This window comes from Megalops cyprinoides, chromosome 2 (genome assembly GCF_013368585.1).
Source record: "Megalops cyprinoides isolate fMegCyp1 chromosome 2, fMegCyp1.pri, whole genome shotgun sequence".
NCBI classification, from domain to species: domain Eukaryota; kingdom Metazoa; phylum Chordata; class Actinopteri; order Elopiformes; family Megalopidae; genus Megalops; species Megalops cyprinoides.
This window is the reverse complement of record NC_050584.1, coordinates 22,386,583-22,413,894: the sequence shown is the minus strand read 5'-3', so window position 1 is coordinate 22,413,894 and position 27,312 is coordinate 22,386,583. Positions and strand designations below refer to the sequence as shown.

At 45.5% G+C, this 27,312-nt stretch overlaps 1 protein-coding gene across 2 annotated transcripts in view; it reads left to right on the top strand.

Moving 5' to 3' along the window:
- gpc5b (glypican 5b) overlaps nucleotides 1–27,312 on the top strand; it is a 125,297-nt gene that overhangs the window by 91,028 nt on the left and 6,957 nt on the right. For both annotated transcript variants that reach the window (XM_036522049.1, XM_036522048.1), the window contains one exon: nucleotides 5,349–5,478. In XM_036522049.1, the coding sequence (XP_036377942.1) occupies nucleotides 5,349–5,478 (130 nt within the window). The remainder of the gene's footprint in view (nucleotides 1–5,348; nucleotides 5,479–27,312) is intronic.

Below are 27,312 nucleotides of genomic sequence, written 5' to 3'. Positions count from 1 at the left end.
TCGTTTGTACAGATCTCCTGGCTGGTCTTACTCAGACATTGTGAGGAGAAAAACATTGAATCATGGGGAGAATAACTGTACAATCTGGCAGCATTGCATTCGCCAGTTAAGTAAAGGTGTGGCTTAGTTGCCAGCTGCGTCAGCTGATGCTGGCACTGCCATGCTGTGGGGAAAAAGCTGCACCGTGTGTTGAGGCTGTGTTGGCTTGTGATATGTGTAGACTGAGTGCCAGTCATCGCTGTGTGAAGTACCTGTGTCGTGTTCTTCCTCACTGTCCTGTTCAATCAAATAGGAATAAGACCATATTACAATATGTCTCCTTTTATGTAACAAAAAGCTACCCACTATTTTAGCATACATTATATTGGGTGTAACAGTTTCCCCTGGCTGTCCACCACTGTGACCCACCAGCCTCCTATGTACTTAAGTATTTATACATTTCTTGTCAACCAATCAACCAAATAACTCTGTGTAACTGTACACAACAGTCACATCATAAGGAAACTGAGCAAGAGTACCCCTTGGCAACTCAGAAATGTAGGTGTTGCTGTGGCTGAGGCAACCTGAGGCAGCTGCCGCACAGCAACTGGCCACCAACCCCAGAGCATGGTAGCCCCCAGCATGCTCCGGCTGCCTTTTGTCTCACTGCACAAAGTAAATGTGAGTGGGTTTCTCCATTTCCAAATGGCTCCTTTGTTCTCCATCTTTTGAATGACCTTCGGGGCACAGCCTTATGACGGAAATCCACCATAAAAATGGTGCAAAATGCTCCCGTCGAAATCCCTGCACAATCTCTTCTCTTTATGCCTGTGGTGGCTTTTGGAAATGAACTCATGATTTTTAGGAGCCCCTATAAGTCTCTCTCTGCAATTAAAAGGGAAGTGGTGGTGGCTTGAGTGAAATAAGACGGGAGTTTTAAAAGGCCAGAGGTGGCAGAGTTGGGTGCTCTCTCCTTGCCTTTCCAAAAGGCACTCAGAGTTCAGGAAGACGAATGAAATGAAAGCCAGACGGCGTCTGACCGCTCTCTTTAATTATCCCGAATGATTCGCTCATTGTATCCTCTGGATTAGTCGGGGATTTTGCAATGAAAACCGTGAAGAGCATTGTGGCATATTGGCGTTCACTTTTTTTAGGTACAGAGAAATGAAAAGGAAAACAAACCCTGAGGAAAAAAGACCAGTTTACAATTCTGGAAATCATTTTGAGGACAACAGAATGGTTGATGAAGAAAGAGGGAGAGAAGAGGGGCTCGGGAAGTTTTGAGAAATCATGCATTTGCAAATTTGCATTTCAACTTCAGGAAGAGTCATCAATGTTCTGCAATTTTTCCTCTAATGAGGCATGATCATTTCTGCTTAACGTGATTCTGATTGTTGTTTGCCCTGTGCATATCTGACAAGAATGACATCTGTCCTCCGAAGCTGTTTGTTAAAGTATGATGGTTAGGCAGTGAGAGTGTAGGAGTGTGAATGTTTATGTGAGTGTGTATGGGTGGGTGGCAAGTTTATAACAACTCGACACCTCTGAACTTGTGTTATGATGGTTGATGTAAATACAGCAAGCATGATTTGTCAAAAAATAGATTGGCATTGTGGAATGACTCCCTCCATTGAGCTGAACTGCCTGTCTTTGAAGTCTGAATATGTTCATAAAGCCCATTTGGTCACTGAAAAAAATCCAACAAAACCAATAATCAGGGCAATTAATTGCAAGTCTTATCTGTTGGCATTCAACTACATGGATGAAGGATTTGATCTGAAAAAAAAAATGTCTTGCTCATGCTAATTAATTATATTTTCATCTGAAGTTTAAGATCTTTGAATCTAATTTCCACATGCAGCCTCCCTTAATCTGATAGACATTGAAGAGCCTTTATTTATGAGGGAAAAAGAATAGAACTCCAGATCAAAGCTTGTTCCCATGAGAACCACAAAGAAACAAGCTTTTGCTTGCCTGACTCTGGTCTGACCACTGTGTACCGGCTACTTTTCCATGTTGTTGAGTCCTGGCCTGGTGTCTGCTTTCTGAATACAATTATGCAAATATGTATGTGATAATTGTCCCATATGGAAATGAAGCGTATTGTAATATATTGAAAAATATGTTGCTCTGCAAATATAAATGTATAAATATACTGAAATGGAAATAATTACCGTATTTTAAATATATACATTGTGCTAAAATATATTCTCCAAAATATATTACTAAGTACACTATATGGCCAAAATTATGTGGACACCCCTTACATAGCCATGCAATCTCCATAGACAAACCTTGGAAGTAGAATAGGTCGTACTGGAGAGCTCAGTGACTTTAAATGTGGCACTGTCATAGGATGCCATCTTTGCCACAAGTCAATTCATGAAATTTCTGCCCTGCTAGATCTGTCCCAGTCAACTGTAAGTGCTATTATTGTCAAGTGGAAGTGTCTAGGAGCAACAACAGCTCAATGAAGCATTAGACCACACAAACTTACAGAGCAGGGCTGCCGAGTGCTGAAGTGCGTAGCATGTAAAAACTGCCTATTCTCTGTTGAATCGCTCGCTATAGAGTTCCAGAGTGTCTCTGGCTGCAACATCAGCACAAGAACTGTGCGTCAGGAGCTTCATGAAATGGGTTTCCATGGCCGAGCAGCTGCACACAAGCCCAACACTATGCCCAATGCCAAGCGACGGCTGGAGTGGTGCAAAGCACGCTGCCACTGGACTCTGGAGCAGTGGAAACACGTTCTCTGGAGTGATGAATCACGCTTCACTATCTGGCAGTCTGATGGATGAATCTGGGTTTGGAGGATGTCAGGAGAGCACTATCTACCAGAATGCACAGTGCCTACTGTAAAGTTTGATGGAGGAGGGATAATGGTCTGGGGCTGTTTTTCAGGGTTTGGGCTAGGCCCCTTAGTTCCAGTGAAGGGTAACATTAATGCTACAGCATACAAAGACATTTTAGACAATTGTATCATTCCAATTTTGTGGCAACAGTTTGGGGAAGGCCCTTTCCTGTTCCAGCATGACTGTGCCCCTGTGCACAAAGCAACGTCCATAAAGACATGGTTTGACGAGTGTGGAGGAACTCCAGTGGCCTGCACAGAGCCCTGACCTTAACCCCATTGAATACCTTTGGGATGAATTAGAACGCCGATTGTGAGCCAGGCCTTCTCGTCCAACATCAGTGCCTGACCTCACAAATGCTCTTTTGGCTGAATGGGCACAAATTCCCACAGACACACTCCAAAATCTTGTGGAAAGCCTTCCCAGAAGAGTGGAGGCTGTTACAGCTGTGGGGGGTGAGAGGGGGGGGGGGTGTGGGAATGGGAATGGGAATGGGATGTCCAATAAGCTCATATAGGTGTGATGGTCAGGTGTCCACATACTTTTGGCCATATACTGTATATATGATTTCAGATGCTAAGCTCTTTTTGTGTGGGGTAAGACAGTATAAAAGAGAAAGAGAAATTATGAAACAAGAAGAAATTAAAAAAGCTTTTTTGTTTGCTGAAAATGCACATCTTGCTTAAGCTGTGTTTTATATCATTTAAAGAAAAGAATTAACAACAAAATTACCATTTAAAAAGCAGCAGCACAGCATTATTTCATTGCCTACAACCCAATTTCAGCAGACAGTGCATGGCTGTCATAACAGTTAACTTAAGAGGTTTGTTTCAAGCAGGAGCAAACCTGCTAGAAGTTGCTCCTCCTCTGGAAGCTGTAATAAACCTGTTATCACCATTCCCATTTGTTTGCTGGTCATGCTCGGCTGGGCTATGCACCTCTCTCTCTCTCTCTCTCTCTCTCTCTCTCTCTCTCTCTCCCCGTGCTTTCCAAATGGGCCCTGTTGCTTGTTGACATTGGTCCTGATTGATGTGACAGAGTAACCAAAGGAATGAACCGTAGGGCGCACTTTGCTATCGATTCGATTGTCACAAAGTGTTTTACATAAAGCTACTCATTATATTCGGCATGTACTGTCATTCCGGAATGTTCAGCCCATAGAGTCTGCAACTCTGTGAGCAAATATGATTATGCAATTATCTCCAATATGTATTTTAACAATTTTTTATTTTTTAGATTAGGTTCTAGTTTAGAATCCAACAAAGTGTGATCAAAAAATTTTGTCTGAGTTTCCATTACATTACATTCATTTAGCAGACACTCTTATCCAGAGCAACTTCCAGCACAACATAACAGAAGTGTATCCATTCAAGTTGTATGAGCAACAGACCAGACTAACAACACTCCCCAGACCAGTGAGTGCGAACATAACACTATTCAAGCCCTACCTCAAGTTTTACTTGGGTGCAACCTGGTGCAAATGCAACCTCGCTATACAAGGGAAGCCAAGTATAGTACCATACATCACAGTCACTAATTTCCAGTAATGTTTGATCCTGGTGACATGGCACATGGGAAGTATTTCTGTTTCGGCTGTTGAGAAATGTGAAAGCAGTATTATCAGACATCGGTCTTAACATGCCCAATATCATGCCTCTGATGTTTGACTTCTGGGATACCATTGAAATTGGTAGAATTATGGTTTCAGTTAGAATTGTTCCATCTGGCAGTCCAATACACCGCATGACTAAGTTGACCAGGATTTCATATTTACTTTTTCCCATGTGATGTTCCATTAATGGTAGGCTTTGCTGAAAAAAAAAATTAGATTCAAAAAGATTATTCAATTCGCTAAGTAGCTCCCTTGAAAAGTACTCAGCCAATTTAAACTCTCCCTCTCCTATCAAAGTAGCATGAAACCAGCCGATTTGAACGCTCAGTGTGAGTTATAATTGGATCTCTTAGATCACATTAGCTGTCGAGGCTCTTTTTTGCTTTTGTGATTTCATGCAGAATCCTTTGGCAGCATTTGATTTCCCCTTGTAAGCCTAATTGTAGGTAACCTGAAGGAGAGCTACTTAAGATGTTTCGCTTACAATAATTATGAAGCCCAGCTATACAGAACACAGAAATTAGCCGTAGGGTCACAGGTGTGTAACTTGACTAAGGAACAGTGTCATCATGATTAGAGAGCAGTCATACCTTAAAGGCAACTGCTGGTGATGAAAGCAGCCCTTTGTGTGCCATTTGGCAGTGTGGTGAATGAAGGCTTGTGCATTTCCTATCCTCAAGTTTACTGTTAGCATCAGTACAAATCTCATGTGGGCAGGGTCTATTTTGCAAGGAATCAGAAAGTGTGTTGAAAGTAGGGGACAGGTTTTCAAGACAGCACTTATGCATGAAAAAGGCTGTTCTTTTCTCCAGTTGAGTGTGCTTTTGAGCTCCCTCACTGATAAAGCCCTCATGTCCTGCTGTGCCCTTGACCTCTGACCCTGCCCTATTGTGTTTGTATTGCAGGAGATGCAGGGAAAGACCCCCCGGGAGAGGAACAGGGGGGCGTGGGTAGAGACAGGCAGTGGGACGGAGGAGGGCAGCACAGACTGCGACGACGAGGACGGCTGCCAGGGCTCCGGGGAGGACACCGACGGTAAGTCCTCCTGTCTTCACTCTTCATCGTCTTCCTCATCCTCAGCCCCATCTCCCGTCCCTCTACACCTCATCTCCTCACACCTCCCCTCATCTTGTCCTCACCCCCCACCACCTCCATACACACCTCATTTGTACAACCAACATTTCTTTCTTCTTAATGGGCCCCAAACCCAATGCACCTCCACCATGCACCCCAACCCTCATCCCCTCATCCTCTGTAACCACCCCACAGCCCACCCCTATCCCTCTACCCCCAGCGTGTATCCCACCTGTTCACCTCCATCTCCTCCATTATGAGTATGTTATAGTGTGCTTCTGAGGTTGAGCCAGTGTGTGCCTGCAGGTAAGGTGAGGGTACCATGTCCATCTGAGCTATAAACATGGCTATTGTTGATGCCTCCATTTGCTGTGCAGTACTTTCACAAGCCCAATGGGCTTTTTTCCCTAGCACAGATCGATCTGTGATAAAAAAAATGCCATACTGGGAGCTTATAACTAAAAGGTTGCTGCTTCAATTCCCTGCCCGCGCACTGCTGCTACTGTACCCTTGGGCAAGGTACTTAACCCACAATTGCCTCAGTAAATATCCAGCTGTATAAATAGATAACATGTAAAATTTGTACCATATATAAGTCGCTCTGGATAAGAGTGTCTGCTAAATGACAATAATGTAGTGTAGCACTATAGATCATTTTGGCCAAGTTCAATTGAGAAGTGCATAGTCAGCGCGTGAAAGGGAGTATGTGTACTTTATAATGGAATGCTGCTTTTTTCTCTGTGACTCCACCAACACCACCACACATGTACCCCTATCCATAAGTGCAATACTTAAACTTCATTCTTGAAACCTGTTGAAAGCAGACTGTTCTTTACCAGCCCTTACTTGGTTCACCACACCTCAGCCTCACTGGCAGCTTCAACGCACAAATGTCAGAATCGTAAGTGGCACAGCACAGCTTTGTAGCTGTAATTGTAGATGGTAAATTTGGTTGTGATTCCCTGGTGTGTCTGTGTGGCAGGAAATGCAGGGAAACAATCCAGACAGGCTAGGAAGACTGGGGCATAAAGAGAAAGATACTTGCTGAAGCTTTTTGCAGCCCAGTGGTCATGAGTTTAGGGTGGCCAACTCTGAAACCCAAGGATTGTGGGTTTAATGTCTCACTGAGTCATACCAAAAACATCTCATAAATGATACCCATTGCCTCCCTGCTTGACATTCAGCAATTAAACATATTTTATTACTGCAAAGTGAAGTTATTTCGTTTTAGTGGGAGGAAAAAAGGAAGACCATCAAAGACAGACATGATTCTCTTCCTCGTAAGTATCAGTGGTTTTATTCTCTCCAATAAAAAAGGCTAGAGATCTCATCTGAGGTGCTGTAACATTGATTGGTGGCCTGACAGTTTTTGGGGGAGAAGTCAAAAGGGCATGACCCCATGGACCCTGTCGCATGCTTCCTTTCTTGCTGACCCTATGAGACAGGAGTTGTTGCCATGGAAACGGGGGGGGGGGGGGGGTGTTAAATTACTACTCCTTTTCTGGCAGATTGAAACTGCACTGAAGGTGCATTTTGATAAAGGTAAGCTGCTGGTCGTTCAGCATTGAGCAGGAGAGGGTCCAGGGGACGTTGCTCTGTCTGAGTAGAAGTACGGGTGCGTGGCTGCTCGCCATTCCTTCTCCATTAAGACACTGCAGAAGGGTCGCGGAGGCAGGTCTCCGCAGATGCCAGCCCACGAAAACCTGGTGCACCCTGGGAGCTTGGATCGTGATGCAGGGCGGTGGTCGGGCCCGGCGCTAAGCTCCTTCAGCTCGTTTGCTCCCGAAAGTCTCGGAGAACAAATCCGAGGAGGGCCTGCACCGTGGGCAGCCGCACTCGTCGGGTTCTGAAACCCATTAGACAGTAATAAAACTGTCAGTCCCGCTTCGCGAAATGAGCCGTTTATATGACAACATCAGCTGAGTGCGCCTGTTTTTCTGGGTGTGGAGTAATTTCTGTTTAATAGACACAGCTGTTTTTCGAACATTTTTTGAGGGGGGGCGGATCTCCTCCAGTGGGAGCTTGGTGGAAAAGGAATAAATTAAGGGCGAATTTAATATTCATTAAATCATATGTTGTGTTTTGAGGAAATGCTGAGTGCCTTTTGTGTCTGACACAGTTCACTAAATCATCAGAGTCCCTCAAGCCTTACAAAAAACAGTAAATATGCCAATATGAAAACAAGACAGTGAATAGATGTGTATATATGGCACAGTTTCAAAATATCATAAATATAGCAGTTATTTAAAGTATGTAATAACAGATAAATGTGTAATATATGACATGTAGTAGAGATTTTTACGGTATGCTGTTGAAATTTTTTTACATAGAGGGTCTGGTCCAAGGCCAGCCCTTGCAATCCGTCTCTATGGATATGGCCTTCAACAAAATATGCTGAACAGTTACTGCAGTTACACACACACATACACGCGCACACACAGACACAGACACACACACACACGCAAACACACACACGCGCACACACACCTACATACATATGCACACACACAGTTAAACACATGCACACAAATAACAAGTGTTCCACACATCTACTATATTAACAATGACAGCTACAAGGATGTTACCTGTGAATGTGTTACAGCATGTTGAAGTCCAGATTGACGGTGCTCATGTCTCCACCTGCTGCCATGGTGGAATTTCCATGACATACATGCACCAGCATGTGCACGGTCAAACACACTCACTCACACACACACACCCACACACATACACACATGCATACAAATAACAAGTCTTCCACACATCTACTACATTAACACATATCTACACACACACCCATGAAGCCATATGAAGATGGCTGACCTTTCCCTTACATTCTGTGTGCTTACAAAGCAAAATGGGGAAAAAAGGACATGTTGATCTTAAAGACACACCCTAGGCTGGCCGTAGTTAATGTTGATGTAAGAGTCAAATGAAGAAAAGCTATGAAAAAAGCATGACCAACCACAATTTCCTGATGTGCTCCAACAGAACAAAGGAGTACATATCAGCTGTTTCAGGTTCAGCAGTAATCCCATTACCTGTTCAAATCTGCTTTTTTTTTCCTCTTTACTAAACTGTCATTTTTTAATTCAAAATCAAGAAGCCATTTCAGAGCTGTAATTAGAAGTCACTAATCTGTGCATCTCTGTTGGTCCCTAAATACTGGTGCAGTACCATGCTTTGTCACTCCATTCTTACAGCTGACTTTTACTGCCAGCCCCAGCTCATACAGCATTACAGGGAGGAGATAAAGTGGGCAAGTTACACAAATTGGGCTGGGGGGGTTGGGGGGGTACTGTTTTTTGGGTGTCTTCGCAAATGGCAGCGGTCATGGAAACAATGAAAAAACTGGGGTGGTGGAAGGGGGTTATGGGAAATAAAGATCACATTGTAAGAGGTTAGCTTTGCTATCCAAATACAGGGGCCAAAAAAGGTTTAAAAAGAAAGTAAACTGGCATGCGAAGGCAATGTTTCAACCAGGCCCTGAAATAAAGACAAGACAGGTTCCTGACCTTGGTGCAGAGTTTCCAGGGAAAGAGGCAGGGCATGTGGGGTCCGCGTTAAGGACGCAGCGCTTTATTTCCTGTGGGATGCACTGACCCGGGGCGAGTAGGAAGTCATTTCTGAGGATTGTTTTTGAAGCCCCCCTCCATGCGACCCTGCGGCCCGGTCTTAAATCACGGTCTGGAGCTTTGCTGATGTTTACAGGTCCATGGTTTTGATCGGACTGGCTCTCCTCTGACCTTACAGTCCTCTCGGTAGCCACAGATGTAGCCTTGCTTCATGGAGGCGGCAGTGTGGAGTAATGGCTATGGCAGTGGACTCTGAACCTCAGGGTCATTTGAACCCTGGTAGGGACAATGTAAAATAAAGGGTCCAGCTTTAAAACAGCAACACAATCCATGCATAATTGAAAGACTTATTATCCTGGATAATGTTGCTAGCTGTGTTTTGGGGGCTAAACCCATCTGACTCCCATCATGACATCTCTGTCATGCTGAGATTTGAACCCAAGTCTCTAGTCACAAAAAGGTTTCTAGAAGAGTCCAAACTGAAGTGAAAAATCGCGGTGATATCAAAAAAAAACTTTAAAAGTATGTTTTGCACCTTTTTTAAGATTTGGTGCTATGGGATTTAGCATGTCAGTGGTGTAAATGAACAATGTAAAGCTTCTGAAGGTACTGTGATTAGTGTGAAAAAGGCGTGCTGTGAACACAGACTCTGTCTGCTTCCTGTCCGTCTGCAAGTTTCACCTCGACAGTTGAACTTGCTCTCTGTTTGCGAGCGTGTAATGACACCTGTCACTATGTTGTGTGTCATCAAAAGGAAAATAAAAAAACACGATAGAAGAAATGTCACTCCTACACATCTCAGGTTGCGGAGACAGAGAGGTCTACAGTCATTGTCAATCACAGCGCGTCATGGCGACAGCTGCTATGTGCGTTGTCTCTGTAGACAGTGATGGATAGCGGCGGTAGTGTAGCATATGTTACCGACGGAGTCTGAAGGTGAAGTTGCCCGTATCACCTTGCCTCATGAATCCACACAGTGTATTGTCACAGGCAAACAGCAAGCTGTCGTGTCGGAGGCTTGAATGGCAGGCTAATCTGTGAGTATGAGCAGCAGGAAGAAGGATCTGAGTGGCAGGTTTGTGTGTACAAATCCTCACCGCCACCCAAAGCCGTGACACTATAATGCACAAGATCCTTGCGCTGCTGTGCTATCAGGCAATGTTCCATTGATGCCACAAGGAAGTCATTTTCCACTATGACTGATTCCTGTCGCTCCCCGTTTCACCTCTTTGAAATCCTGATACTGCAGAAAATGTGTAATTGAATGCGCCTATTGAGGCTGAAGTGCCTCGCCCCATTCGGTGAGTTAATGCCACCCAATCACGCGCCTAATGGTGATTACGGCACTCCAAGGTTTGAATGTGCTTTGCAGGAGAGCAGAAAACCTCCCCTTGTAAGACCCTCCATTGGTCTGGTTGCTCTTCACTTCCGCTCCCGTCTTGTTAATTGACTGTCACCGAAACACGAACCTCGTCTGAACCAGAAAGCGCTTTTAAAAGACAGGGAAAGAGGTCTTGCCCATGCAAATTTGCAGCTGATGAGAGCCGTTCCGGAAACCCTGAGAGCTCCCGAGATTGGTGCTGATTTGTGCAGTGTAAAGCAGTTTGAAATACAAGCACACAGTCCAACTCAGATGTGAAGCCATTACCATAATCCACCTCTTACTAAGGTAACCACTTAAAATAAGTACATTTTCCATTAACACTACAGTGGAACTCTGGAAATTCAAACTGTCCAGACTGATTTTCACATGTTGCTTGATGAACATGAATCAGAGCTATTATTATTTGTTACTGATTTGGTATGATATAGTGATTATGTTGGCATACTGTTTAGTATAAGGCATTAGCCTTTATATTATGGTATTTAAGAGTTATACTCATGATGCAAAGGACAAACTCCAGTCCAGAGGTGCTGGAAACTCAGAGGGACTACAATATGTAGCTGTGAGCTCCACAGTCTATTATGGAGTACACACTGATTGCAAGGGTATATGTGACCCACCATCAAATGTCTGCCTTGTGCTGGAAGTTCAAGTGGCAGCTGCCTTCTTTCAAATGCTAATTGTAATTAAGTGTGATTGATCTTGAGATGAAGCACATGAAGGTAAGCACTGTTGTAACCCAGTGTCTCTCTGTTTCATATTTAAGCATTTTTATTCTTCACCATACCTAAAGGTTTGTTTCTTGACAAGTGTAATTTGTGGCCACCTGAGTCAATCCACTGTTAGATATGCAGCACATTTTTAACATGGGTTGGGCAAATGCTTGGAGGTAAACAGTGGCATTATTTTCAGGGAAGGATAATTAATTACTGTGTTCGTTCCTCCTGCAAGTCATGACCAGATGTCACAATGGCATGCGAACGCTGATGGTGTCACAGAGCTGTCTTTGTTTGGTCCCTCATGTTTGGTCACACCCGAGCTGACCAGCCCCTGACCGATTCCTCATGGGAAAGACTGCTCACGTGAATATTTACAGCTTTCGCTGGTCCAGGGGGAAGGAGTTCCCTCTGATCATGCAATCGAAGGGTGTCGGCATGTGATGAAGGAAGCCTGTGTGTGTGTATGTGTGTGTGTGTGTATGTGTGTGAGTGTGTGTGCGTGCGTGCGTGCGTATGTGTGTGTGTATGTGAATATAGGTCTGTGTGCATTTGTGTGTGTGTGTGTGTGTGTGTGTGTGTGTAGGCCTGTATGTGTATGTGTGTGTGTCAGTCTGTGTGGATGTGTGTGTGTGTGTGCGTGTGTGTGTGTGTGTATGCATGTGTGTCTGATTGTGTTTTTGTCTGAGGGTGATGGATACTCCTGAGATTAAAGTCCACAGCCATATGTAGCTCTCACAGGAATGGCACTGAATTGCTGATCCTGTTGCCTCCTCACTGATCCCTGGACAGGTATCGGAGTGAAGTGGCTGTGAACATCACATTCATGTTACCTCCATTTCAGACTGAAATTTAAAAAAAACACACACACATGCATATATGTACACACACACATGCACATACACGCACACACCCAGGAGGCTGTTTATTCTTTCACAACATGTCTGGTATATCTGTATTCAGAAAAAGTGTGCGGAATCCTTCATTGACATGCTGGCGGTATTCGGGATTGGGGGGAGGGGAATCAGGGTTGTGCTTTAATTGAAGTGTGGACACGCACTGTATGGAATTCCTATCAGGGCATTCTGCAGCAAAGGCCTCTGGGAGATTCCGGCCCTGGACGACTTGACTGATGCGATACCAGAGGCAGAACCATGAGGCGGGGCCACCCGTGGAACAAAGTTTGATTATGACACCTAGCTCAGATGAACATCAGATCCACACAGTTTCCTTGTCTTCTTGTGAGTGTCTTTGAGGCACTGAGAGGGGTCTCAGCCTTTTGCTGAAGGAGTAGGGTGCCGGAATTGGCACCGGCTTCATTTCGATTAGCCCGGCTAACAGCCCCCCCACCCCAGTCTCAGCTGGCAACGCCAGCAGCATGGAAACACGAGATAAGCAACCGGCCGGGCAGCAGAGTCGCTGCCGGAGGCAGGCCGCTAATCTTGCAGTCCTGCCTTCATTTGCAACATCAATTATTTACGTGGGGCCAGCTCCTTTGGGTCAGCCGAGATGCCTTTAATTAACTGAGCCCAGGCTGAAATATTACACATCAGCGACACCCTCCCCCTCTGCATCCGAGCCGACCGATTAGCATGACCCGCGCGTGTGTGACACTGTCACTGTCACCAGGCGAAACACGCCTTTGAGAACAGTTTTGTTTTTCTGCTTGGTTTACTCAGCTGGAGACGACTGCAGTTTTTTCCCTTCCGCAGGCATGTCTTTGGTTGTGTTTTGAGGCACTTTCTCTCAGTTGCTAGCCGCATAAGCTTCCGTTGAGCCAGCCTGGTCATTATGGGATGTGGATCTTTTGCGCAGGAATTTTTATGCTCTCTGGGATCTGTCTAAAGCGAACCAGGAGCCCCCAGTATTCTCACGATGTGTTTTTCAATATTGAAGGAATGTTTTCTTTGCTTATAAAGTAATTGGGTTATAGATGGAATGCTGGTCTGGATTGGTGCGGCCCTTTGGGGTGGGCGGTGGCGGCGGTGGGGTAGCGGGGGAGTGGGGGGGGGTAGCAGTCTGGGGTATTTCTGCTATTCCCCCAGAATTCCCCGAGTCTTAGGATTAATTTTCCCATATAAATGAACAGGACCCCGATACTGAGAATAGTCAAGGGTGTCAATGATGGTAATGCTATTTACAGTCCAACTGAAAATTTCCTGTAGAATTCCCAGAATGCATTGCTGTAGTCTCGGAGCAGAGCATCTGTAATGCCGAAAAAACCCACGTCCGTTGCCATGGTCACCGTCATGTGGGTGTTTTTGTCCATCGGGGAGGAACAAACAAACAAATAATTAAAAAAAAAGAAAGAAAGCATGGTCATACCAGTCATACCTCATTAATTACCTTACTAAACATTTGAGTTGCTTCAGACTTCTCTTTCATCTCGCGCTCAGACCGTGAAATGCTTCTCAAGCACGCTGAAATCGCCAAGGAACGCGTTGCGTGAATAACAAGCGTGCTGCTCGCTTGCCGATTTCCCTCGGAACGCGGCTCCACAGCTGGGATGAACGCTTTTGAACCACGGCCCTAATGAGAGGAGTGGAGTTTCTGCTATTTCCCGTCAGCTCTGATCTGCGACGGACGACGAGGAGTCTCTCTGGGGGGCTGGGTCTCTGGGGTGTTGGGCAACCTCACGGAAAGGGGGAGATGACAGGCGGGAGGATTGTGTTTTTCGGCAGCACTTGCTGACCTCGTTTGTACGGCGAGGAGAGCGCTAACCTGGGGGAGTTGGCAGTCAGGTGTCGTTCCTTATCTTTCAGCCACCACCTGTGTGCCCTGGCGGTTCGGGGCTGGGTGTTAATGAACAGGTCTGCCAGCATGACTTCGCCACTTTGTCCACCACTGTGTGCACTGACTCACAGCCCAGGGCTGCATGTCTGAAGACGTGGGACGAGGGGCAGGGACGAAGGGACATCTCTCCGCCCTTCTCCCCCCTGAGGCTTCTGGCAGCCCATCCCTGCCACTAAGTCTCCAAACATGGCCCGATAGAGTCCTCAAACCTCGAGATGACAGCCGCGCCTCTGGGTCCTCTGAACCACAGCTCGTCTGTGTCTAACGTGCTTCTGAGCCCCGCATTAATGAGGCCTGCCTTACAGGACAAACACGGCTGAGTACCCGCGCGTACCAAAGGCTGCAGCATGTGATAGTGATAGCTATACAGACATCTCTCTCTCTTTCTCTCTCTCTGTCTTTTTCTCTCTCTTCCTCTCTATTTCTCCCTAGCATACAGTGATGTTGTTTTTTAGTCTGACATCAAGCAAGAATGCAAAACAAAAACAAACAACTGTACTGTACAACAGAACAGTAAGGTTGAGTCATAATTTCCATCCTTTATTGCGACACTCCTGCAAATACCGCCTCGCTTGGTGGAAGAGGTCAGTGAGTTGTTGGGATGTGGAATGGGTACCAGTTGGGGATAGGTGGGACTTAGGCTCAACGGTCCTTCTGATTGGTGGGGAGGGAGAATGTAATGTGAGTGACTTGGGGGGAGAGAAGGGTGTTGAGGAACACAGTATCCTTCACATCACCCACAGTGCAGATGTGACGGATACCTTCTTCCTCAACTTTCCCATTTTGGCCCTGCCACCCCTTTGGGTGCTGAATACAGCTGTTTGGAACTCCCCCACTTGTGTTTTGTGGGCCGGGTCTGTCTTTGATGGTCTGCCATTCATAAATCCAGCTGTACGGCCCTGTCAGACGTGGTGGGTGGTGGGTGGCGGAGGGATCAGAGTCAGGACAAAGGAGCAGACACACATTTTTGCACAATTCGCAGAGTGGGAGAAAGAAGGTTCATTATCTCATTTAGGCAGTGGACTTTCTCTAGGGTTACAGCTTTGTGGTCAAACGCAGAGTGAAACCTTAAAGATTTAGGAGGAAGGGATTACAGTCTCACTCTAGGAGACAAATTATGCTAGCTCTGCTAGCAGCTTTCCTTCCTCTTGCGGTGCTGTAGTACATAAAAAGTGAAGTAAGCACTCACTGTGTTGCTGACTAATTTTCTTTAGTTTGGACCGGGGAGCACTTTAGACTCATAGTCTACTTTGTGCACCATAATGACTCTGAACATTTTGTGAATAGTGATTTCAATCTAAATTAGAGCATCAACTGATTGAACTGTTTTAACTTTGGTTTTGGGCTAAGGTTCGTGGTTTAATAGTTCCTGGGGATAGAGGCAGTAATGTAATAATGCTGCTCTGTGCTCCGTTTCAAACTGCCAGTTCAGAAGACTAAAGGAGTTGCTCGGGAATAATGCCAATGGGAACGCAGCTCTTTCAAGGCCTGATGATCTCCCATCGCAGTTACAGTGCAAACGCACTGTTGTTAAGCACATTTGCGAGTGTGCTAACTTCACCCGAAATCCTGCACCGGCAGGAAACTGTAGTATGGGACACATTCAGATGTGACAAATGTATTTCAAGTGATCAAGAGAGAAGAGTGTTGGGAAAAAAAACAAACCTGGATGAGGACAAACTCAGTCTCAAACCCCCCGGCTTAGTTTGGGGACGGGTTCACAATAGTGCTCTGCCACCCCCCAACACCCCCCCCCCCCACCCCCCCCCGGACAGGAGTGGCCCGTGACAGCGTCAAGAGAGTTCCGCATGGGGCAGATGGGAAATGAACGTGTTTTCCAGTAATATCCTCTTGTCTTGCTCGGCACCAGCCCAAGGCTGGATTAGACGCTTCTGGCTGGTCCGCTTCCCCCCCACCCCACACAGACACATACACCACCCATCCCATCCCCTCACTCCCTCACCCTGGAAAGGCAGGTGCGTGCCACTGCGGAGTCCTCAGTGGACAGAGGCGCAATCCGCCCTAATCCCACTCACTCCAGAGGCTGCACTGCCATATCCTGTGCTGCCCGGGCCCATGGGTCTGGAATGCGCCCCCCCCCCCCCCCCCCCCCCCTCCTCCACACCTCCCCCCACCCCTGCCAAACCCCACAGCTGCGAAGCACCTTAACCACCATGATCCAGATTCATAAAGACCCGCTGTGTGCTTGCCTCCCACACATAAAGTGCATTTAAAAAATATGTTTATCGTCTAAACCAGCTTCTGCTACATCTGTTTCAACCAGAAACTAATAACGACCAGGCTTCTGGAGAAAGAAGCTTCAGCCTCTCCTACTTCATTACATTCATGTGTGCAGTGTTGGGGTTCGACTGTCCTGAACCTCAGCCGGTTGTGGTAGTGTTGATAGTCACCCTTCACAAGTTCACCTACAGAAGAGGAAATAAATCCTTGCAATAGGGGACCAAACTGAGGTGGGCCTGCTTAATTACCCCTCCTCTCCTGTCTCCATCCTGACATGAATGATGCAAACATGGACCAGCTCACTGTTGGTGCGGCATGAGGGTTCATACAGGCACAGTGCGTGTAGAACGATTTATTCAACCATGGGCCCATGATGGAGTCCCGATACAGTGAAATCTGGCACTCACAGATCTGCTCCCAAAAGTCCAGCTGCTGTGGGTAGCCTTTGAAGAGATGCACTGTGGGGCTTCGTCTAGGTTTGCATGCTTCACGGAGTAACTGGCAGAAGCAAACAGCAGTCCTCTAAAATGCCTGACAGCTGCACATTGTGAACATAGTCACTACCCATGAAAGATAAAATATATTACATATGCTCACAATAAGCATTTGCAATATGTTGAGAAATACAATGTTCAGAGAATGTCCAAGAATACATTGCAAATACATGTAAAATATATGAATGCAAAGCAGAAATATATTGCAATATATCAAAATGGCAGTAATTTCTCTATACATACAGACTCATCCACGTTTTGTTTCTTTTCCCGGAAACTGCTAGATTAAAAATAGATGTGCCACATAGACGTACACCTGACGTTTTGAAAACGCAGTACCTTTTGAAGATAAAGCTGCATGACAGAATATGAAGCAAAGTTCTGATTCCAGCCTAAGCTCCCTTGATGGCTTGGCCCCTGTGCTGATTGAACTGTTGCTTTTAATGAGCATAATCATTCTAGTCATTCTGTTTTATGAACGCGAGTCCATCATTTGTAAAACGCTTCCCCTAGCTTGTGTTTTTTGTGCTGACTCACCTGACAAGGCGCTGATAAGTCTGAGGAATGGCTCAAGGGCCTCCATCACGGCAATTAGCGGACAGTACATCATTTTAGCACAAGGACTAGCGTCCCTGTAGTACCATCTGACCTGGCAATCCAACGAGGAAGGAATGTTTGCTCTTATTTCCGCCCTCAACAAATAAAACAGCATAGGTGGTCAAGCCTCTTTTCTTTTTTAATGCTAATTTCAGACGATTCAAAAATGAGGCATATTTTGCATCTTCAGGCTTTGGGACGCTAATAAGCTTTTTAGATATGAAAATGAATAGACCTCTCAGAAGTGCAGCCGTAAACAGTTTTTTTTTTTCTCGCCTCTGCATTTAATAAGTGATAGGCGCGGCACGTAATGGGGCGCCGACACAGCGCTGCGCTCCCAGGGGAGGGGAGATAACCCTCATTAAAGAATTAGAGATTTATTCGCCTGTTTATCAGCGCTGCTCCTCATACGCCCGGGAACCCGCAATCGTCTCCCGACCTCGCATGCTCACGCACGCACACGCATTCAATCTTATGACTCACGCGTGCACTCAGACATACAAATGCGTGTGCCTGCATGCACTCGCGCATACGCGAGGTGTATCGCCGCCGCAAGAACAGTGCCGGTACATTACTGCTCCATGGGAACGTGGCGAAAAATGCATTCAGCGGAGAGGCCACTGGAAACTCCCAGCTTAGGGTCGTTTTGGATCGCGCTCAGAGGATATGAAACCACAGGCTGAGGTTTTTAGCAAATTATTATGGTGATGCTCTGCTATCTGTCAACAGCCCCGAATTATGGTTATTATAATGATCATATTTTGTTGGCTCACGCTATTGGCTGATGTGTGAGTTAGTCGCACAGGTTTGCAGAAATGTAGGGAACAACATCGTATTACAGTTTTTATCATCTTACTAGGTATTAATAAATATGTATTTGACAGACTGATTATTGGAAATTTAGCCTGAATAAAATTAATATAGAATAATGTAGAAGTAGATAGCGATATAGAAGGCACAGATATGACATATGATATGAGCAATGGGCCCATGGTAACATAGAAACATAATTGCTCAAACCAGCATGGTGCTGTGTCATATTCTCAATGGATTAGCTAACTGTACTGGTACCTCTTGTTTCCCACCACATTGCAAGCTGGTTATGCTGAGCAGGTGAGTAAACGTCCAGATTCTAGGAGGAACAGTTGTGCTTGTTCAGAAACATGGCATTTTGACGTGAGGGGGAAGCAGGGAGGAGGTGTTTATCTAGAGCATCAGCAGTGTAGCTGCTGGTGGGGTGGCTGTTGATATTATACTAAAAAGAAAGCACGGGCTAAAAAAAACTAAACCTGAAAAGATCTTGTGGAAAATACTCCTGGGCCCCGAAAAGATGTGAGAGGTGAAAGTGACCTCCACGTCTTATTAAAACCCAGAAGAGCGGAGGCAAGGGCGATGCAGGTTGGAATGTTTTTCATCTCCTTCTCTCCTCCCTCTACCCCCTCCCCTCCCCTCCCCTCCCTCCTTCTCTCCATGTTGTTCCAAAAACTCTCAATTACCGAAAGCTTGTTTTTTAAACATGGATTAAAACCTGCCAACAATTTCCCAGGCAATTTGCTACATCTGCCAAAATATGAAAAGCTCTATCTGGGCCGTTGCCGTTGTAATTACGGGGCTCTGGAGAGCACTGCTTTTGAAGAGAGAGGCTGGGAGGAGGCCTGCTACGGCCCTTCCAGCACAAACGAAGGAACGAGAGGCTCAGCCGAAAAAAACACAGCGCAGGGCACGCAGCCAGTTTCCCTGTACCACGAGAGACACAGACTGTGCCGGGCTCCGGCCTGGCCCTCTGTGGGGTGGGGCAGGCACACTGATGTATATAGGGCTAATCAAAGTCAAAAAATGCTAGACAGTCCCAGAAAAGCATCCCAAATCACAACAGAAGTGAATGAGAGTGGATTTAGAGATGTGCGAGTCTGCCTTTCTCCTTACTGGGGTGGGAATGTAGCATAGTGGTAAGGGAGCAGGGCTTGTAGCTGTAGGCTGGGCTGGGGCACTGCTGTACCCTTGGGCAAGGTGCTTAACCCAGAATTGCCTTAGTGAAACATCAAGCTGTATAGATAACATGTAAAAATGTAACCTATGTAAGTCGGTCTGAATAAGAGCATCTGCTAAATGACAATCATGTAATGTAATGTAATGTTGAAGGGTTCCAGCTTGACCTTTACAATGCCGGCCCTGATTTCTCCAGTCTTATACCTCCGGTTGTTGGAGAGCATATTGTTATAGCAATGCACACAATGCATTTCACAAGGCAAGCTCCATCGCGAGCCGTTGGGATTCCTTTTCTTCACAGAGACAATGTTATAAGAGGGACTAACTCAAAGGGATTTGGGCAAAGTTATTATTACTTTATAAACATTTCTGTGTCTAAATGTACTTACACATGAGGTACAATATAAATATTCAGTATTACAGAAATGCAAATCATGGTCTTCAGACAGGTGTTAATTACAAGGCGAGTAAGACAGCACATCCACTCAAAGGGTGAAATAAATTAGTTTTCCTCAGCTCTCCCTCACAAGTTCATTGAATGAAAATGAGGAGCAAAAAATTAAGACATCACAGCAAACTAAAGTTAAGATTCCTGATTTGACAAAATATCATTATGCCATCAGGCAGACAACCTTTTCCAGGGCATCGTGCAAATTATGAAATAATTTAATATCAACATAGTGTTAGTGAATGGAATGGCTTGGAAAAATAATGGTTTTAAAATAATCGTTTTAAAATGTATGTTATTTAATTTGTATTAGTTGAGAGTAAAACCATTCAGATAAGCAATATCTGTCTAAAATATTGCAGTATGTGCTGCATGTGGATGTGTGCCTGCATCTCATGTTAATGTTTGGATAGCCCCACTATGAGGGTGCATAAATATTCTTATTGCTTTTCATCTGAACAGCTGGCGTGGAGATGAGACAGTCTGCTGTTTTATGTATATTTTTTTAATGAAAGATGAAGGTTTCGGGGTTGATTTCATACCTAGACTGTGAGAGTACGTGTTCATTTTGTCTATTACACGTTTTTCCAAAGCTAATATGGTACTTGTGACTATTTTTGTATTATTTTGTTAGCAACACCGAAATTGTGATTGTAATCCTGCTTGAGGCATGACTTTGCTCTAAACACTGGATGACAGGATGTGGCTACAACTGTAAAATGTAATTTTAGGGTTTAAGTGCAGGATATTTTTAGTCACACCTACAGTAAGTCTAGGTCTTAGGTTGTGGTCAGAGGCCAATGTAAAGCCAATAAAGATTAACCAGATGCTTGGAGATGTGACCTTGGATTTCTGCTGTGTTCAGTGTGGTGCTGTGTGTCTGCACTGAGTATGTCTGACTTTGTTCCTGTGTGGTGCACCCCCCTGAACTTAAGAAACGAAAGGACAGTTATGATGCTCAGCATAATTTTGCACAATCTGTTCCCCACAATTTGCAAACTCCCAGGATTTTGTACTTCAGAGATTGTGGCCACAGAGGCTGCTCCTGTCTAAAACAACTTTGCCCCACTGATGGATTGAAGTTGGCAACATCGTCTTCACCATGGTATGCTCCTCTGACTGCCGGTGCCGCACACTGCTGTCCACTGATTAGCAGTGTTGCTGCAGGGCCATCTTCTCACTGCAACCCCTAGTGCAAATCCGGGTGGGGTTAAGAACAATCAAGCTCAATTAGCTGCAACGTGTTTATCTGCCACGCTTGAAAGGGAAAATCGGTACCTCTGACTCGCTGGCAGGGCAAGGCAGACGCCAGATTAACTGCGTCTTTGTTTGTGTTCATTAATGTTTTCTGACCTGCTTAATTAAAATGCACTCTCCTGTGAAAAGCCAGTGTCAGACACAGCAGCGGCAGTGAGCCATTCATCTCAGTGTGGACTTCTGTTCCACTGTGTCACCACTCTCTCCTCCTCTTTCTTCCTTTACCTCTCTGTTTCTGCTTGTGTTTTTCTCTCACTCTCCCTCTTTCTTGCTCACTCTCTCCCCCACTCTCTCTTTCTCTCTCCCCCTTTCTCCTCTCTCTCTCTTCCTTTTCCTCTTTGTTTCTGCTTCTTCCTTTCTCTCTCTTTTTCACTCTATCCCTCTCTTTCTCTCCCAGTCTCTCTCCCTCACTCTCTCTTTTCCTCCCCCCTCTCTCTCTCATTCTCTCTCTCTCTCCAGCATTCTGAGTAGTCACTCTACACTGTAGTAAGCGATTTCAATATTTAATCTGTTATGCGATACAAAAGGGAACCTAATAAATACTGCCTGTCAGTGTAATCTGCTGCCAGCGTAATCTGATGCTTTTGCGCAGATCTCTTTGGGGAGCACTCATCTTGTTGCGGGGATTGTTTCATTTTTTTCTTTTGGCCCAGAAGATTAATGCTCTTTATTAGCCTTTTAATTAAGTTGCTCTACAATGTAGGTAGCCAGGGGAAGGTCAAGATGTTTTTCAAAAGTGGTGAGGAGGGGGAAACATAGTGTGAACCTAGACCGTGGGAGAGAAGGCCAGGACAAGATGATGACTCTACGCATGTGACCGGCCTTAGAATAAATACACCTCCGCATTTTGTCGTGAAGCCACCTGCTGCCCTCAGGGGATGGCTGGATGGCTGGAAGGTGGGAAGTGTGTGGGGGTGGGGGTCACCGACACGTGATTTAAAATGTAATAGCTATTGATTTCTGTATTAGCGCGGTGCCTCTCTCACTTTCATGTTTCACCCCACTGACAGGGCAATCAGCCAAGGCAGGCAGCAGGTTCTTCTCTGGTCAATGCCATGGTACCACCCTCTACATAAGCATGTGTGTGTGTGTCTGTGTGTGTATGGGGGGGGGGGGGGTGTCTGTGTGAGTTTATGTTTCTCTGTGTAAATCTGTGTGTGTGTGTGTGTGTGTGTGTGTGTGTCTGTGTGTGTGTATGTGTAAGTTCTCACAGTGGTTCTCCCCTGGGTTCTTTCCACTGGGAGCAGGAAGGTAGAGTACCCCCTCTGGAATGGCGTCCATCGCTTGAGGTTTTTCTGTCTCCCTTCTTGTGTTGAATTAAATGCTTTTATCTTTGTCATAACCAACAATAGCCATTCCCCTAGACAAGAATTGCACCTGCAGTTGAAGGGGAATGTGTATCAGTTACAGTAAAATGGAGGGATTTATGGAGAGCCTGGGGGTGATATAGATTTCCTGTTTGCCTGTCTCTGTCTCACAGTGGGTGGACCGTAATTGCAGATGATTAAAACGGGCCTTGTAAGGTTGCTAGAATGATGATGTGGTTTCAGAGCATAAACACACACACACACAGGTTTGGTAAAAACTTTCAAAACTAATATCAATTTATCTACAAAGGATGCTAAGGCATTGAAATGTGCAGTGCTTTCTGGATCACAGAGGGAAATTGATTGTGTGTGCTTGTATGTGTATGCATGTATGTCTGTGTGTGGGTGTGTGTGCGTGCGTGCATGTGTATATGAGCATTTGTGTGCGTGTGTGTGTTTTATTAAATGGCTGACTCTTCACACACGTTAATGAAAATAGATAGGTAAGTCAGAATCTTAGGTGCTTGCCGCCGTGATGGAGGCCCGGAGAGAGCCATTATTTTCCAGGTTCATTTGGCAGGCCTGAGATTAATTAAGAGACACGCGACATGTTCCTCCTGGAATCTCCACAGTCTCTATGGCAGCTAATGGGAGCCAATCACCAGGGACTAGCATCCGCCAGTGTCCCCTCAATGTATCTTAAACGCTGGAGTCTGACACTTCCTCCTGCGTACAGTAAATGTGCAGGTATCATGGGAGACAGAGGGTAGCATTGTGGTCAGAGCTCCGGTCTCTGGACCCCTGCAAGTAAAGGAACGAGGCAGGTAGGAGAGGTCTCTCCGGATCGGTGCAGCCCGGCGGTCCCTGGTGGGATAATGACTCTGAAGGCTAATGAAGTGCTCATTACTACTGCAGCTGGTAAAGTGTACAGGGATACACTTTCACCGCACACCCCCGCTAACGCTCCAAGGTCGAGCCGCTCAGTGTCAGCGGGGTGGGGGGGGGGGGGGGTATGGAGGTGCTGGGGGAGGGTGTCTGATCTGCTGAAGACAACAAACACCGTGCAAGCCCCCCCACCCCCCCATTCTCCCTCACCGAAACACATGGGCGACTTCTTAAAGAGGAACGAGATCGACTGCAGCAGGCGTGAACCTGGAAGCCTACAGAGGAAATCAAAAGTGATTGCCGCGATCGCTGGTGCGGTGTCATAAGTGAAGGACATTTGAGCTCTCATGGGTTTGGTAGCATAGCAAACTGTCTCATCTTTCTTCATTGATGTTTCAGCTGTGCATGAGAGAGAAGGAGGATTGGGGGCTGGGTTGTGTTTTAGGGACGTTAGAGGTGTGGGGGTGTGGGGTGTGGGGGGTGGGGGGAGGTCTGTGTTTCAATCTTCCTCATCTACTCAACAGCACATTGCTGACTACCATCTATGTTCACTGTAGAGAGAGAGGGAGAGAGAGAAAGAGAGAGAGGGGGAGAGAGAGATAAGGAAAGAGAGAGATAGACAGAGGCAGAGAGAGAAAGAAGGAAAGAGACTAAGACAGAGAGAGGGAAAGAGAACGAGACAGAGACAGAGAGAGAGAGACAGAGAAGGAAAGAGAGAGATAGACAGAGGGAAAGAGAGAGAACAGCTCACATGGGGCCTTTTGTGATTACTCAGCTCCTATTCGAGGCTGTGTCAGAATTGCATTATGGCGAAGGAATGGAGCAGTTTCCTTTTAATGTGTATTAGGAGACAGTTTGAGAAATGTAGATTGAAATGGGTTTTGACTGAGGCCTGTGTTTAATAGGACTAATCAGGTGGGTCTTGTGCATCTAATAGCCAAATATTGCAAAAGTGGCCCACAGTGCAGAGGGAAGATAAGGAGCTGGTGCACACACACAGACATGCAGAAGCACACACACACACACACACACACACACACACACACACACACACACAATCTTGCATGGTCACGCACAAATACAAGTACACAAACACACACACGCACACGCACACACCACAATCGTTTTGTACACATTGTACACACACAGACATGCAGAGTCACACACACTTGCACACACGCGCGCACACACATACACACACCACAATTGTTTTGTACACATTGTATGCACAGACACATCTTAAAGGCAGTTTAATATGCAGACATCCCTTTGGAACAGAACTCAGACGCATGCTTATGTCGCACCGCACCCCCAAACAATATCAGGTGTCATCACAAATGTGGGATAATTGTGGAGTTAGGATTCCTGCAAAGGGACTCTTTTGTTTCCAGGTAAAAAGACACCCCCGACAGCTACTCCAAATGTAATTAGGAGGTGACCCCACTTCACACAAATGCCGACATGTGGCAAATAAGCAGGGATTTTTTTGGAGACATAAAGGCATTATGCATTCCACTGATAGCTGTGATGGTACTGCTCTGTAGGTGTGAAGCTGGATGCCTGGGGTAGAGTGAAGCACAGCCTGTTCCCAGCCTCCTCCTGGGTAGCTGCTGGTTAATGACTGTTGATTTTTGACACCACAGGCCTTTATGAAACAAATACTCAGAGCTTTTTAGTGAAGAGCTCACAGGCTTGCAGAGGATTGTATGTGTGTGTGTCTGTGTGTATGGGTACATGGTTTCTATGTGTGTGTATGTGTGCATTAGTGTTTATGCGAGTGAATATGAATATGTGTCTGTGTGTGTGTCTATGGATGTACATATGTGTGTAGGTGTGCATGTGTGCACACATGCCTCTGTGTGTGTGTGTTAGAGTGAATTTGTTTGCATTCATGTCTGTGTGAGAGTTAGGGTGTAGGTGTATGCATGCCTGTTTGTGTGCGTGTGTGTGTGTGTATGTATGCCTGTGTGTATGCCTGTGTGTATGTGTCTATGTGTGTTTAAGGTTGTGTATGTGTCTGTGTGTGTGTGTGTGTGTGTGTGTGTGAATGCGCGAGTGTGTGGGTATGCCTGTGTGTGTGGGTGTCTGTGCATGTGTATGCCTGTGTGTGTGTGTGTCTGTCTATGTGTGTGTAAGTGTGTATGGGTCTATGTGTGTGTATGTGTGTGCATTAATGTGTGGGTATGCCTGTGTGTGTGGGTGTCTGTGCATGTGTATGCCTGTGTGTGTGTGTGTGTGTGTCTATGTGTGTGTAAGTGTGTATGGGTCTATGTGTGTGTATGTGTGTGTGCATGAATGTGTGGGTATGCCTGTGTGTGTGTGGGTGTCTGTGCATGTGTATGCCTGTGTGTGTGTGTGTGTGTGTCTATGTGTGTGTAAGTGTGTATGGGTCTATGTGTGTGTATGTGTGTGTGCATGAATGTGTGGGTATGCCTGTGTGTGTGTGGGTGTCTGTGCATGTGTATGCCTGTGTGTGTGTGTGTGTGTGTCTATGTGTGTGTAAGTGTGTATGGGTCTATGTGTGTGTATGTGTGTGTGCATGAATGTGTGGGTATGCCTGTGTGTGTGTGGGTGTCTGTGCATGTGTAGTCCCCCGCATCCTCACAGACCCTTGAGACGGGAGCTGATCTGAGTGACAAGGCAGAGATCTGTGGGGCAAAGAGGCTGCCTGCGCTGTGGCCTTGGTGAGGACAGTGACAGATCCGCCCTGCTGTCTGTCCATACAAATGGAGCCCAGTGGCACATACAGCAGCAGCAGCGAGCCATTCATCTCAGTGTATGCATCTCTGCTACCGCATCACCGCTCTCCACTCTTCCCTCCCTCTCTCTCTCTCTCTGTCACCACTCTCCCCTCCCCCTCTCTCTCTCTCTGTCTGTCACCACTCTCCCCTCCTCTCTCTCTCACCCTTTACCTCTCTGTTTCTGCTTCTCTTTTTCTCTTTTTCTCCCACTCTTGCTGTTTCTCTCTCCCCCTCCCTTCATCCTCTTCTTTCTCTTGCTGATGCTCTGTGTCAATTCAATTCAGTCCGTTGTGCTTTACTGTCATGACAAAGATTTCATTAATACTGACAAAGCATTTGATTCAATGTGAACAATACGTTAAATTATTGAGGATGAGGAACATTATAGGTACCTATACTGCATGTGTTTACATACTTATAAAATTAAACAAAACACAATTACCTCTGTGTCATATGCTGTCCCTCAATCAAACTGTGGCAGACTGTGATGTATATTGCCACAAGTGCTGCCAAAACAATAATTATAATTATGCTTACTGAAAGAAAGCACACACTCACAGACACACATACATATATTTTGATGAGTAGTTATCTCTTTCTTCCTCACTCTTTACTCCCTTCTACTCTGTCTGTATGCTTGTCTTTGTTACTGCTGACTACCTCTCTTTATGTACCTCTCACTCAGTGCTGTCTCTATACTTCTCTCTTTCATCTTTCAGTCTCTACCCCTCTGTCTCCCGATCTTTCTGTTTCTTTCAGTCTCCACCTTTCTACCTTTGTTTATTCTCTCAGTCTCTAGCCTTCTACCTCTCCCTTTCTCTCAGTTTCCTTTAGTCTCTACTTCTCTGCCTCTTTCTGATTTTTTTTCTCTGTCTCTATTCCTGTCTCTCTCCTTCTTTTTGTCTGTCTACCTGTGTCTCTCCCTGACTTTTTATCTCTTCTTTCTCTCTCCCTCTACACCATGCTTTGTGAAAGCACAGATAGTATATTAATAGATATGTCTGGGTATTTATAGACATGTAAGACCATGATGCTGGAAAGAAGAAGCACCTTGCATTTACTTTGTGGTGCCATATTGCCTCTCCTCATTTTGTGATAGCAAGTTATCACCCTGAAAAAAAAAAGACATGGAATGTTTTATGATGCCATTTAAATGATATGGAACGGGATATGAAATGATATGTGTGGGATCTTTGGGATGTGAAATATGAAAGAGTGAGGTGAAACAAAAATGTCCAGCCAAAATGTGTCTAAAGAAAGAGTCTCATATCATTTATAGTAGCTGCTGCAGTACAAACTTGATAGAAAAATCTATACTGTTGCGTTACACTTATCTCAGCAAAGAATCTGCTGGTAAATTTCTCTCTG